The sequence below is a fragment of the Vigna radiata genome, chromosome 1, assembly GCF_000741045.1.
Source record: "Vigna radiata var. radiata cultivar VC1973A chromosome 1, Vradiata_ver6, whole genome shotgun sequence".
Classification (NCBI taxonomy): Eukaryota; Viridiplantae; Streptophyta; class Magnoliopsida; order Fabales; family Fabaceae; genus Vigna; species Vigna radiata.
Window position 1 is genome coordinate 20,676,745 of NC_028351.1, and position 14,317 is coordinate 20,691,061.

At 32.7% G+C, this 14,317-nt stretch overlaps 3 protein-coding genes across 3 annotated transcripts; 1 reads left to right on the forward strand and 2 right to left on the reverse strand.

Moving 5' to 3' along the window:
• On the reverse strand, positions 1-1,782 carry LOC106759081 (fasciclin-like arabinogalactan protein 21). Its single transcript, XM_014642096.2, has 2 exons — positions 1,089-1,782; positions 1-987 (listed from the first exon to the last, which is right to left on the reverse strand). The coding sequence occupies exons 1-2, from the start codon at positions 1,635-1,637 to the stop codon at positions 166-168; spliced, it is 1,371 nt and encodes a 456-aa protein (XP_014497582.1). The 5' UTR covers positions 1,638-1,782; the 3' UTR covers positions 1-165.
• Positions 1,783-2,022: 240 nt separating this feature from the next.
• On the forward strand, positions 2,023-4,227 carry LOC106764784 (photosynthetic NDH subunit of lumenal location 4, chloroplastic). Its single transcript, XM_014649181.2, is given in 8 exon segments — positions 2,023-2,425; positions 2,530-2,622; positions 2,704-2,764; positions 2,846-2,914; positions 3,217-3,282; positions 3,285-3,353; positions 3,819-3,926; positions 4,011-4,227. Coding segments are annotated over 6 exon segments (669 nt in total). The 5' UTR covers positions 2,023-2,098; the 3' UTR covers positions 3,338-3,353; positions 3,819-3,926; positions 4,011-4,227.
• Positions 4,228-7,999: 3,772 nt separating this feature from the next.
• LOC106767355 (heavy metal-associated isoprenylated plant protein 23) lies at positions 8,000-9,026 on the reverse strand. The gene is made up of 3 exons (XM_014652232.2): positions 8,938-9,026; positions 8,456-8,624; positions 8,000-8,366 (listed from the first exon to the last, which is right to left on the reverse strand). The coding sequence occupies exons 2-3, from the start codon at positions 8,616-8,618 to the stop codon at positions 8,068-8,070; spliced, it is 462 nt and encodes a 153-aa protein (XP_014507718.1). The 5' UTR covers positions 8,619-8,624; positions 8,938-9,026; the 3' UTR covers positions 8,000-8,067.
• Between the last annotated feature and the right edge of the window lie 5,291 nt (positions 9,027-14,317).

Here is a 14,317-nt window from a genome sequence, read left to right on the forward strand (position 1 = left end):
TTGAAGAACAAAATCAACAAGATTGACTGACTATGACTATACACAGCTTATGCTCAAACCAAAGGAAGATAACACAAGCTAATGAGAGCTAACATGGATAACAGAGTGGACTAACTACAAACTGCACTCAGAGATCACTCTTCGTGAATCTGAGGACGGAATTATTCACAGGCCATGGTGGTCTTCAATCTCCACCATTGCCTTGACGTGAGGCATTGGAGTCACACCAGTGACGCAACTTCCATGTCCATCAAGAGCAGAACAAGTTCCCTGTGGCATCTGTTCTGCAGAATCTGAAACATCACTCTCTCCTTCTGAGGCTCCTTCACCGCCTACGATAGTATCATAAACAGCAGCCACAGGATTGATATGCGGAAACGGTAAATACACACTGTGCACCACTATCTTCACGTTGCGGATCAAATCCGCAACCTTAAGCCTCACGTAGTTAATCCTCATTGGTGCCGACATCTCTCCTCCGCCGGAGGTCGTGATGATGAGCGGCTGACCTCGTTCCAGCGTTGGCAGAGCAGTTCCGACCGGAAGCTTCTCGAGATCCGCAATCGACAGGTAATGGTTCGGCACGATGTGGAACCTGACGTTACTGATGTAAGCGTGAGAACCGGAGAAGATGGAGATGTCGTCGACGGCGAACACAGTCATGTTGTTGAGCGTCACGAGCTCCGCGTACTTAACCTTCATCGCCAGGGCGAGGATGCTGAAGCCGTTGTTGCGGAGTCTGAGCATCGCGTCTCGGAGCATCAAGCGCATCATAGAAGGTTGCGCGGCCGCGTTGTTAGAGTGGAGATGATGCTGACCGTGACCAGAACGGTGATCCGGATGGAACGGAAACGAGAGCGATGTCATCCTCTCCACCTCGCAAGAGAACGGGGATAGAGGGGAGACGAAACCTTGAAGGCCGTGAACAACTACCATGCCGTTGTTGAAGAGATCCGGTTGCGTGATCTCCACACCGCCTATGAAAACCTTCGCGAAAGAGGAAACAAATACATAGTGATTAAACTGAACAGAAAATAAAAATAGATTCTGGCTGAAAATTAATCTATAAGTTAACATAAGACGAAGACCTTTGCGGCGGCCACGGTGTTGTTGGTGTTGGTATTGGTGTTGGTGTTCCGATGATGCGTCTCGGAGGTAACAGTGATGCAACGTCCTGCACTCAAGGTCTCAATCTTGGTGCCGAAAGTAAGTTTCCGGAGATAATCGATGGTGAAGAGGCCGGGAACAATGTGTTCGCGGAGGAGGTTCGGGACGGAGCAAGAAACGCAGGAGCGGAGAGAAGCATCGGAGGGAGCGAAGATTGTGGAAGGACCGTTCCAGGCTGAGGAAGCGGTGGTTGCTGCGTCGGACAGCGACGGTGCCGCCGTTGCCAGCTCGTGGAAGCCGAGGTGAGATAAGATCGGAGGGAGGAGCGCGGTGTGAGAAAAGAACGAGTGTTCTTGGATATTGTGCGGAGTTGGTGGAGGATTGGATGGCGGGAAGGGAGCTTGGAATCCTTGGTTGGTGGCGGTGGTGGCAGGGGTGGCGGTTGTGGCCGTGACATTGGTGCCGTAGAGTATGGCAAGGAAAGACGCGACGCAGAGAAGCGCGAATCGCAGGGAGAAGGAATTTTCCATAGCGGAGAGAGTATTCAAGAAGCAAAGATTCGAGTTGGGAGTGAGTGCAAGCGGGAAATGAAGCCAGTGAGATGGTTATATGAGCGCGCGCGAGTGAACGGCTTTGAGAAGTTAGTTAGGGAATATTGGAAACGTACTTGTTAGTTACGCTTACGTGGCCGATTGAGGTGAGAGGATTCTTGAGTTTCTTTATTATTTTTTTTCTGATTATTTGTGTCCAGACCTTGGTTTTCTGGTTCTGGCCCAATTAAGTTTTGAAGGCCCAATATTTGTCATTTTGTAGCCCAAAAAAATATAGAGTTTATTTTTTCTTTTATAAAATCTTTAGACGAAAGATATTTAAGTTTTTTGCTAAAAATCAAAATGAATAATATAGGAATGGAAAAGCTAACCGTTAATATCGGGAGTGAGGCATAGAAAGAATTGAGTAAAGATATAGATAACGTGGAACAGAAAGGAAAATGGCACTCTCACTGTGTTCCGGTGTTCGCGTTCCTTATTGCTCTCCTTCGTGTTTTTGGAAACCGAATGGTAAGAATTGCGAAGCGCCTACTAAGTTGCCATGTGCAGTTCACAGTAACAAAAATCCATTGGTTGGAATGGGTATTGGGTTGGTAACGGCTTGGGTGATGGGTTTAACGGCATTGGACGCGGACGCCACAAGAATCGAATACTACGCTACCGTTGGAGAGCCTTTGTGTGAGTACAAGTATGTGAAGTCTGGCCTCGGTTACTGTGATATTGTTGAGGGCTTCGGTGTAGAAGCTCCACTCGGTGAGCTTATCAATGTAAGTTACTCACTCAATTTCTGCACGCCGGCAAACATTTTAGTTTGTTATTTAGTTATAGGTTGTTGTTCTGATTATGAATATTAATGGTATGCGCAACACAGGTTCACTATACTGCGAGATTTGCCGATGGAATAGTGTTTGATAGCAGCTACAAACGTGGTAGATCTCTCACCATGCGCATTGGTGTTGGCAAGGTACAGAATTTATTTTTTATCCTAAAGTATTTAGTAACAGTTTTTGCTATGTTGTTATATATGAGAGTGTATTGTGTCCAGGTAATCAAGGGACTGGATCAGGGAATTTTAGGGGGTGAAGGAGTACCTCCAATGCGGATAGGTATTAATTTAATTATTAGATCATGACACGTGTCACTTGCTTGTCTCTTTACCGACTTGCTAATTTACCATTTTAACCCAGGTGGTAAACGCAAACTGCAGATTCCTCCACAGTTAGCATATGGCCCTGAACCTGCGGGGTGCTTCTCAGGTTACGTTTCACCGCATATGGAAAATTTAACTGTATCTGCAACACCAATAAAGTAGTAGAATAACACTACAGAGCAGGGAAACTTTTATGTATGTGTGTGTGTGTAAAAGATCATTTAGTAAAATTCTTGTCTACATGTTTAGGATTTCTTTAACTATTACATGGAACTTGCGTTTTTTTAGTTCATTACTTTTGTTCAAGAAAAGGCTGTAGATATTAAGTGTATGATTCATTATCAGAATATGACTTGATTCTTTAAATTTGTTTGATTTTGACAAGTTTGTCACTGATTAAATAATTAGGTGACTGCAACATACCCGCCAATGCCACTCTTCTGTATGATGTTAATTTTGTTGAGCTTTATTCGGGGAACAGATCGAAGTGAACGAACTCGAAACTGATCAGATACATATATGCATATGAACCACACATGGATTGGGTGAGTTTCCACAACTCAGAATTTTTATGTTCTTAAAACATATAGTTGAAATGGTAGCCAAACACTATTGTTCTGTTCAAATTACTTTCTGTGTGCTTGGAAATGGGCACCAAACCTTGTTGGTTTTCTTTCCTAATTATCAAAATAGTATAACTTCCATTCTTGGCAATCTAGCGAGAAGATTCTATGCATCTGTATGTATGCTACTTCTTGATAAAACATTGATCACATGCTTTAGTAATTTAATTGGTTTTCATTCATTATATTTAATAAGCACCTGCATGATAAAGCATTGATCACTTGCTTTAGTAGTTTATTCGGTTGGAATTGATCATATCTAATAGGAAGAATTAAAATTTGATGACAAAAGTGATCATAGCTAAAACATAGACTGCTTGATATTTCGATTCTTGTATGAAACACAGAGTTCTTTGTGAATTTTACATTATGTTGTTTAAATGGCAGGTAGAAGCAGACCTGCGGTAAATAAATTTAATATATCTTCCTGTAGTATAACGTGAAAACCTCTACTTAAAGCTATTATTGCTAAAGAGATAATGGTGATATTTACTGGTATGCTTTCTTTTCTTCTCTGGGCTAGTTTATCTAAAATAGGTACAATTCTAATTTCTTATTGTTTTTGGAGCAATGAAATAGAGGAGAATGTGGATCAACTTGTTTGGCAGAATCTCCTTCCTGATTCCAGCTACCATAAATTATTGTTCCTGTTTAGTGGAGTGGTACATGATTGACCTGGATATACCTTTTGAGAATAATGACCAGTTCTACCTGGGATATGTATTAGATAATTCACGTGTATCTCTGAATGATAAAAATTTATTAATTCTTCATATGATAAATGTTACTTCTAATACATGCATGCTTTACCCTTGTGATCTTCCAATCTGAAATAGGCATGACTATATTTGCTTAAGCAGTGAAATGCCAAGGGAGAGTCGTAATTTGAACAGGATTAGTAATTAAAAAGATTCAAATATGATTTCTAAGCTGATTTGATAAATCATCCATTCGGGGTTATTAATCTAACTAAAAATATCCTCAATTTTAATTCTCTCAAATGCAAGTTGGGCTTCTGTGTCTGGTTCAACTTGTGAGGCAAATTAGCCCAGGCATACTAGCTAACATCTGACTAGCTTTTATGTCAGTATACGTTTTTTGCACCATTGAATATTTTCTTACAACGTGTCGACGTTAGGTGTGGTTATCATAATAATAATGAGAATAGTAATGTGCATAAATATGTTGAATCCTCTATATTATCCCGAGGTTGCATGTGCCTTTACACTTTGCGAGGATCAGGTAAAGGGAGAGGGAAATAGAAAAAGCCAAAGCAGAAAAAGTAAAGCTGATTCCTGCCTCACGTTGATTGAGAGAAAAAGGATATGCCTTCCTTGAACATTATGTTCCTGTTTTCTTCACCTTCTTCTGGGAACCAAGCGTATTGGAATTGGTTTAAATTTTGTATGCTTTTTCAAAAATAGCTCCAATGCAGACTGTCAAATTTTCCCTTTTGGTGATAAGAGGGGCCTAGTGTTCCGTAACTCGGCAGCTAGCAACGTTCGGGGTCGGCAAAGCCAAAATGTAATGCCATTCTGAATGTATAGAACAGGAAAAATAATCAATGCCTCTCATTGAAGGCAATTTGGACTCCTTTCAACCATATTCTTCTTTGCTTGGTTAAGAATTTTATAATCAATACCAAATTTTATAAGTAATAAAGTGATAAATAAAAGTTTTATCCACATATGTTTGTGTTCCGGCAATAAAGTATAGATTCTTATACTATGACAATTTGAATGATAAAATAAACATATATTAGAGACCATAGCATATAAAATAAATGAAAAATAATAAGATATTTCAATTTTATAATTTTGCGCCATAAAATGAGTGAAATCTTTGGATTTAAAGTCAGTTAGGCTTCTTAAAATGTAATTAGCGCATTTCTCATCCAAGATCTAATTATCATCAACCCAAAAATTTTTTCTAACCTCAATATCTCAAGGGCTAGAATATTTTGATTTTCATTCTACTAGTTTTAAGAAAAAGGGTTCTAACTATGCCCTGTCCTTTCTCACTCTATCTCTAAGCATATAAACTCTTAATTATTTATCCATATCACAATTCAGTGTAACTTTCCAATTACAATTGAGAAATGAAAAACATTTAATTAGATGGACAGATCAAAAACAAACATTAAGCATAAAAGAGTAGAAAAATAATAATAATCTATAATTGAATAATAAAAAAATGTAATTGCTTTATACTTGATCCAATTACTTTAGAAATTTTAGCTATGAATAGCCATTGGGGAATATGTCACTCTAGAGCTTCCATTTATATAACTTCAAAATAATAAGTTTTCCTTCTTAAAGTAAAATTTATATCAGCTTCTCATGATTTTCTTCCAGAAAGACATTTAATGTGAGATGGAAGTATATTAAGTTCTAACTTAGGTTTCTCTTCATATAAATTCTTCTGCAGTTCTTCTCTTGTTATGTGCAATCTTCTTCAACACTTCCAAGCTTGCAAATTTTTCTACATCTTTCTCCTTCTCCTTTTGTGAGTTCTTGAAAAGTCTCCATCATACTAAAAAACAAACACCATTATATGTAGTATCTATAACATTAAAAGTGACCACCTCATTAAGCTTGAATTTCCCCTTTCTAACATAACTAATGGTTTTAGATATCTTCATAAATAGTTTCACCGAGATTATGGGAACTTCTGAATTCTTAGTCATATTCATCACCACAAAATCTGCAGGAAAAGAAAAATCTACCTTAAAAAGAATATTTTCTAAAACACATGGATGTTTGACAGATTGATCTACAAGTTGTATTATCCTACGTGTTGGTTTCTCTTCCATATCTTCAACCTTATCCAATATATACAAAGACATCGAATTAATGCTTACCCCGAAATAAAACTATGCACAATTTTTCAATGGTAATGAATAGGAATGGGGAAGTTTTCTCAATCCTTATGCGCAATCCATCTCTAATTCGATTGGATCCAACTCAACGTACCTTCTCTTTTGTGTATGCCACTTCTTCATAGATTTCATATATATATATATATATATATATATATATATATATATATATATATATATATATATATATATATATTTTGTCCTTCTTAGTTAGAATTTTGGTTAGGGAAGTTCAATTGTAAAGGGTACTTTAACTTTAAACCATTTTTTATTTGTGCTTTTATCTCTAGATTTACTTCCTCCTCTTCATTCTCACTTTCTTTTTCAACTCCTTCGTTTCTTTCTGGCTCTCCATACTTTTCCTACTCCAAAATTCTCAAACCCTTTACTTGTTTATTCTTCTCTCCCGTAGTAACATATTCATCATCACTCTTAATAACAATAATGCTATAATTGGTCATTTGATTACTTGAGTATTAGCTAAATAAACCTTATTGGTTTTGATCTTTAATTCTATTACATGTTTGACCAATTGCCCAATTGGAATCTCTATATTTTTAAAAGCTGAATCATTCCTCTTTTGCCTTTGATATGGAGACTTTCATGACATCAGTGAGAGTTTCTTTTAGCCTGATTTTTTATGGTCATGCATATTGAATTTGGGTTGTTAAAAAAAGTACTTCATTGTTAGGTTTATAGAAAATGAGATTCCTTAAAAAAAAATATAACATCAATGAGATTTCAACTTAACTACATAAAGAGTTAACATCATTTTCTATCAAAATTCTTAAAATAATAAATTAACGGGTCTTCATTTTTTATAATGTTTCATTCTCTCATTTTTATTTAATATAAGACTTAGATTCACAATTAAATTTTTAATAAATCATAACCCTATTGTTGTTTTCATGTAATTTACTTATTTTTCATTTTAATTAGATTAAAATTATAAAATTACGTAGAGTTCTCACTCAATATGATGTGAAATTCAATCCTTGGTTGTATCTTAGAAGAAAATCTTAATCAAATATAACAAACATTTCACATCTTGTTTAATGAAAAATGTTAATATGGTATGTTATTGTAACAAGTTTAATCTTTCACATCAAGAAAAACTATTCTTATTACTTAATATAGAGTGTAGTAGTGCAGAAGTGAAGGTAGGAAAATCTTCAAGAAAAAAATATTTGTTGTTTAATATAAATATATCCATTCGTGATTTATCTATTTTATTTTTCTAGAAACTTATCCGTTATTCTAGTCCAAGGTCTATTATTGTTGTTCCAATGATATTATCAATAGTGGAAATGCATAACCTTGTTTAAAATAATAACATTAAAATATGAGACAGAAAAGTTTAATCAATGAAAATAATTCCTCAATTTAGAAATTAAAGGTTAATAAAATTTTGAGAGAAGATAATTGTAGAGATACAATTGAAGGAAGACCTACGAAATTATAGATCAAAAGTGCAACTTAATAATTTATATCATTCCTTTGTGTTTTTATCCGTGCAAGCAAAAAGAAAAACATCAAACTCAAATTACAAGCAGACATTTTTTTTGTTATGCACCATGATCACAGCAACGTTGTTCTCATCTTTTTATGTAATAATCAAAAAAGAAGTTAACATCCAGGAAAGCAAGAACTTGAAAATGGACCAGATTAAAAAAAAAAGAGAGAAAACGAAAAAGACAAAAACACTGCATTAAAATTTGAAAATTTACAATGCTGTGCGAAAAGACAGACATGTTTTGTCTACATGATAGAGCAGGCATTTGGGTTTTCATCACTGAACATGGTGACGTAAGGGTCTTCATATCTTGTGATTGTTCCAGTGTTAGCAGCAATCTCCACTCTCCTCACATAACCAGGAGGAGCCTTCTTATCATAAGCTGCAACTGCATATGGATGTGCCACCAAATTGTATGGCACATACGGCCAAATCTCAGCCTTTTTCCCTGTTGACTTCGCCTTCTTCAACACCTTGTTTGCTTCAACATACCCACTTACTGTCACTTTCTGCTGTTTACGGTTTATCTCCACAGATTTCACTCCTGCAGTAACCATTTCATCTTCAATAACTAACACTGCTCAATATATATAATAATAATAATAAATCATGACAACAATTTACGTAACTCACCGCTCAGCGAAGAGAGGGCGTTCTTCACCTTAAGCTCACATCCATCACAATCCATCCTCACCTTCAACTCCACCGTCTGAAACTGCTTCTTCTTTTTCTTCCTCTGCTGATACCCACTACCCATTAGATCAGACAAGTATTCCAGTGTGCCTCCAACTCCCATTTCTCTCTGTTCAAACAAAAGATCAAAACTTGTTCAAAAAGAAGATTGTTTGATGAGATCGTCAGACTCAAACTGGAAACCATACATTACACATACACACAAATATATAGCACACACCGTTACAACTCCATACAATTTTTTTTTTTTTTTGTTCACTTTAATTATCTTATCACAGACTCTTTCCTTTCTTATTCCAGTCTGTGTATATGCTAACACGGTTTGTACAGACAGATTGATCGATATTGAAAAGAAACAAAAGAAGATGCAAGGAACTTTCTTTGTTAAAAATAAAAAATGGATTCCTTCCTTCCTTCTTTACCTTGAAATAATGATAATAAAAGAAGAAAAAAAGAAGAAGAAAACAGTGGTCTCTGCTATGCGCTGTGAAGAACTTGTATGGTACGTTTGAGTAGTTGTTTCAGTGACAGAGGGAGAGTCACATACTTATATATACAGAGACGTTTAATCAGATTCAAACAGAGGAAACAAAGGTCGTGGTCCCCATAACACCACAAAACAGTAAACTTTTTCGTAACCCCCACATTTTTCCTACCCTTAAAAATCTTTTATTTTCATTTAATATTATTACTCTTTTCTTTTCTAAAATAATACAAAAATTTATAATTTTATAACTATTTTATTTTTTTTAATGTGTGAAATGAATGTGAAGTTATTAATTTAGATAACATGGTACCAGTAATTTGTATTTAAAAAATATTAAATAAATATAAAAAATTTATGTATATCTCAATCCTTTAAAAATTGAGGTAAACACAATTAAATATACTGTACTCCTTCAAATTTTTGAAATATTATTTTAAGTTCAATACCGTGATAAAAGTTTAAAATTTTAAAATAAAAACTTTAGAATTTCAAAATGAAAAATACTTCGAATACGAAATATGTTAAGTCATCTCAATCCCGTCAGTCATCTATATCACTTTTATATATATATATATATATATATATATATATATATATATATATATATATATATATATATATATTAATAATTTAAGCAACTCAATAATCTAATAATTTAAAAAATCTCTAATGGGTTCTCTAATTTTGTAACATAAAAAAAATTCTTAAAGGAGAAATGATATGGAAGAAAAGAAACACTCAAATTATTAGTAAATGGGTGGTTAGGTACGTATAGGTTTAAATTTAAATATATTACATGTCTCGGTCAGTCTTATCTTACATGCAAAAGCTTGATATTCTTCATTAATTTATAAATAATATATTGTAGTGAAAATAGATCTTCAAATAAAAAAATAAAAAAAACTTCACTAATCAATTATAGTTTTATTTAAGATTATATATGTATCATTCACATAAGACCATGTTCTACTTGGGTATATACAACACTAGAATCAATGAGTCTCCCGAATATTTAAGACAATTGTAAATTTAATTTTTATACAGTTTGTTCAAAGTTTATTTTTTTAAAATGATTATTAATAAAAGTTAAAATAAATCTAATTAAGTATGATGATTAAATCCTAAAGAAATTTAGCAATGATGGTCATGAAAGCGAGCTTTATGCTATTTCATTATAGTGATTTCATCTCTAATGTTCTTGCATTCAAATTGCATACACCAGTGAGTTAAATTGAAACATTTATCGATTATTGTTCTGATTGATGAAATAATTTCCTCAAAAAAAACAAAAGAACTTTGATGTTTTGGGAGTTAGAAGTTTTGTGGGGGTTATGACTGCAAAAACAGCTTTTTTGTTAAGGTGGATTCCTTGGACTCTTATCCTCTTTCTTATATTTATATAAATCATTTTATTGGTTGATAAAAAAAAAGTCACACTGCCCCTTTTTTAAAGAAAAATATTCTGTCATAAAAGTAAAACTCCGAACCTTCCATGGCCTTGCCCTTCTTAAAACAGCCTTCTAAAACAAATAAACCTATCTTCTTTACATTTCATAAAACAAAACAACATTTATAGTTACTAGTTGAAAAAAAAATAAGGTTTAAAATCAAATTTTTAATAATTTGCTATTTATACTGTTAAAAAATAAACTTTAAACTTAATTCAATGTTATAAAATCAATTTATAAGATAAATTTACACTCAATTATATACTAAAAATTAATTTTATTTTTAGTTGATGTAAAATTTACATATAAAGTAAAATTGTAGAATCATGTTTTTATACTCTTGACATTAGTATTGTTGTGTTGAATTCTACTTACTGAATGTAAGAAAAAGTTTATCGTTTTACATAATAGATTGATATTATATCTTACAATAAAGTGATATTACCGACGGTTAAAATTTATTGGTAAATGGTCATTATCGATAACCAAACAATCATCAGTAAAAGTATTGTCGATAAATTTTATCAACAGTTTGTTTTTGTCGATAATTACTGAAGGAAAAACTGTTGGTAATTACTGAAAGAAAAAATAGTTGGTAATTATTGAAGAAAGAAATCGGTTGGTAATTATCAAAGAAAAATCCGTCGGTAAATATCTCGATCTGGTTCGTCTTCTTCCCTGCTCTGGTTGTGCTTCTTCCTTTCATTATTATGCATCCAACAAAGAATCCACTTGTAGGATGCATAATGGTGAAAGGGGAAGTTGCACAGTGGCTTTGGCTGGACTTCGAACGAACGGTGGCTCTGGCTGAACTTCTAGCAAACGGTGATGTTGCACGGTGGAGACAATGTTTAGTTGCATAATTTCGTGAAAAGTGAAGAATAGAGGCACTACATATTTCTTGTGTGTGCTAGAGAAGAAAAAGTTAGAATAAAAGACCTCACATATGGAGACGGAGAAGTGGCCTGACTGAATGGATATGGAGTCGGCTTGGACATGCAAATACGATAATAAGATGAGGAAGGAGGAGAAAAACGGTGTTATAGATAAATCCATCAATAAGTAAAAAATGAATGGAAAATTTTTCGCTCATTTTGTTGCATTACCGATAAAAAAAATCATCGATAATGTGTGTATAACTTATAGATAGATCTTTCCGTCAGTGAAAGAATTAAAAACCATTGGTAATTAACTTTTACAGACAAATATATACCCGTTAATAATTTTAAAAGTTTTTGTAATTAAATCCATAAAAAAAATAAGACTTATTGACAAATTTAATATTTAACATGGATTATGGCAGTCGGTAATAATAGATTAGTTGTCTTAAGATTTAACTAGTATAATTAGCAATGAGGATAAGAGTTATTAATTTTATGATTAGCTTGTTAGAGGCAGTGGACTTTGAAATTAGTTTATTTAAGAAAGTGGTGAAATGACAAAATCCACGAACGCGTTTGGTTGGGAACATCTCACACACCACAGCTGTTGGGAGGAGTTGGTGCACCATTAATCACAAATTCCAAAACCAGTACTATTTTAATACAACAATCTCATCAATTGTTTAATTTAAAAAAAAATCATCTTATATTATAATTTCATTTATATATTAAAAAGTATTTTTTTATTGTATCCTTAATGTAAATTGATATATTAGAGACCTGGAATTTATTGTCAATTTTATGTACATCATGTTACGAGGTAGAGTTTTCTTCTTTGCACGTATCAAAGCACGACATTTATACGAAGATTTTTTATTACTGTATTATTTTTATTAAAATATAATATATTTTTATATAAGGCTAATGGTTGGTGAAACTACCAAGGAGAATTGGACTTATATTATAAAGTAGGTTTTTAAAATAACAGTTTAAACTTTCTTGAAATTCTTAACCAATTCTTAAAATAAAAAATCGAAATTTTTCTTTTTATATGAAAATCAACTAAAACATAAATAAAAAAAATAATTTAAAAAATATGATATATCATTAGACCTATATATATATATATATATATATATATATATATATATATATATAATCCAGGTAAGAACATACATTAGTATTGAAGAAAAAACATTACAAATTCTTTATTATAAGAACTGTTAAGGTTTGTTTGCACATGATTAGAAACTGAACCCTTTTATTAATTTTTTCTTTTGGCTTTCAATAATTGGTTGATATATATATATATATATATATATATATATATATATATATATATATAGAACCTTTTATCTATTTATTTATTTATTGATGTCGCTGAACTCATAGCAAGTTCTGATGTCTGTCTCTTGAAACTTTGGAACAGATAACATCGATATAATATATATAATATGTGTATGCATGTCGTTTTCTCTGTTTGGTTTTGTCCTATACAGCTATATGATGGCCTCTATATATAGAATAGATGTCCATTTTATTTAACAATGTCTCATTCTTTTCACCAATCCCATTATATCATGCCTTTCTATTTCATCATATACACTCCCATGCATATATTATTTGATGAAAAATTCAATCATTTTATCATCCATGAATTTGTTTTTGTAATTAAAATTCTCACATCATAAAAATGCTGATTTCTTTTTCTTTTTTTAAAGTGCCCTAATGGAAAAATTAATGAAATAATTAAACCAAACTGCATGAAGACCTTTTTCTCTTCAAAGCAACTCTGCACAGAAAGTTCCTCCTTTTGGGAAAAGTGATGCAAAGAGAAAATAAACAAAAGCAATGTGCTAAACTTATAGGTATGGTTAGTAGGTGAGAAAATATACAGCAAAATATCAGTGTAAGCTTTTAGTGACGGAAACAAAACAATATAGCCACGTACTAGCAGTCATCATGCATACGTTAAAGCATTTTTTAGTATAAATGATTTTAAAATGGGTTAAATATGTTTTTAGTCCCTATATTTTGGGCGATTTTGGTTTTAGTCCCTCTTTCAAACTATAGTACAATTTAGTCTTTCAACTTTAGAAAACTCTGGTTTTAGTCATTTTTACCAAATTTTTTTAACTTTATTTGCTGTTTCAAACACATTTTATTATAGCATTTGGATTGTTTACACTGTTTGACACATTTTTGCTTCAATGTTAACTGAGAAACGTGCTTTAAACAGCAAATAAAGTTAAAAAAATGTGGTAAAAAAGACTAAAATCAGAGTTTTCTAAAGTTGAAGGACTAAATTGTAATATAGTTTGACAGAAGGACTAAAACCAAAATCGCCCCAAAATATAGTGACTAAAAACATATTTAACCTTGGTAACAAACATAGATATGGTCCCTCATGAAAAACTTTTAGGTGGGAATGAACTGTTCAATCTAATAACATCAACCAAAACAAGGAAATCAAACTAAGGCTTATCTTAAAATTATTATAATTACGTAATTAAAACTGGTAGTACTTATATCTTAAATATCATGTCCCTGTAAAGTGCCTATCCACTGCATATGGAAACTTGTCAAAACAAGATTAATGATTATAATGATTACTACTTCATTTAAAGTTAATCAGATCTTTTTTAAGTTATTTTCAATACTTATAGGAATTAGCAATTATTCTGCTTTAGTAGAAGAAAATTAGTCTGTCCTATCATGACATACGTTTTGATGCTCATGTTTGAAGGAAAAGAGAACTAACATGGGAAAGCTGCATTTTCTGTGTTTTTTTCCTTTTCGGATTCTGTATTCCTATTATGAGAAAAAGAATCACTTTAGGAAATGGGGGTGGAAGGTGCAGCTAAAGGCTGCATCAATCTTTCTGTTTTATCTCTTTCTTTACGATTCTAAGTCTTATATATATATATATTTCTTGAAAGGAAAATATATTTTAACACCAATTTTTGACATTATTTTGACACTGTAC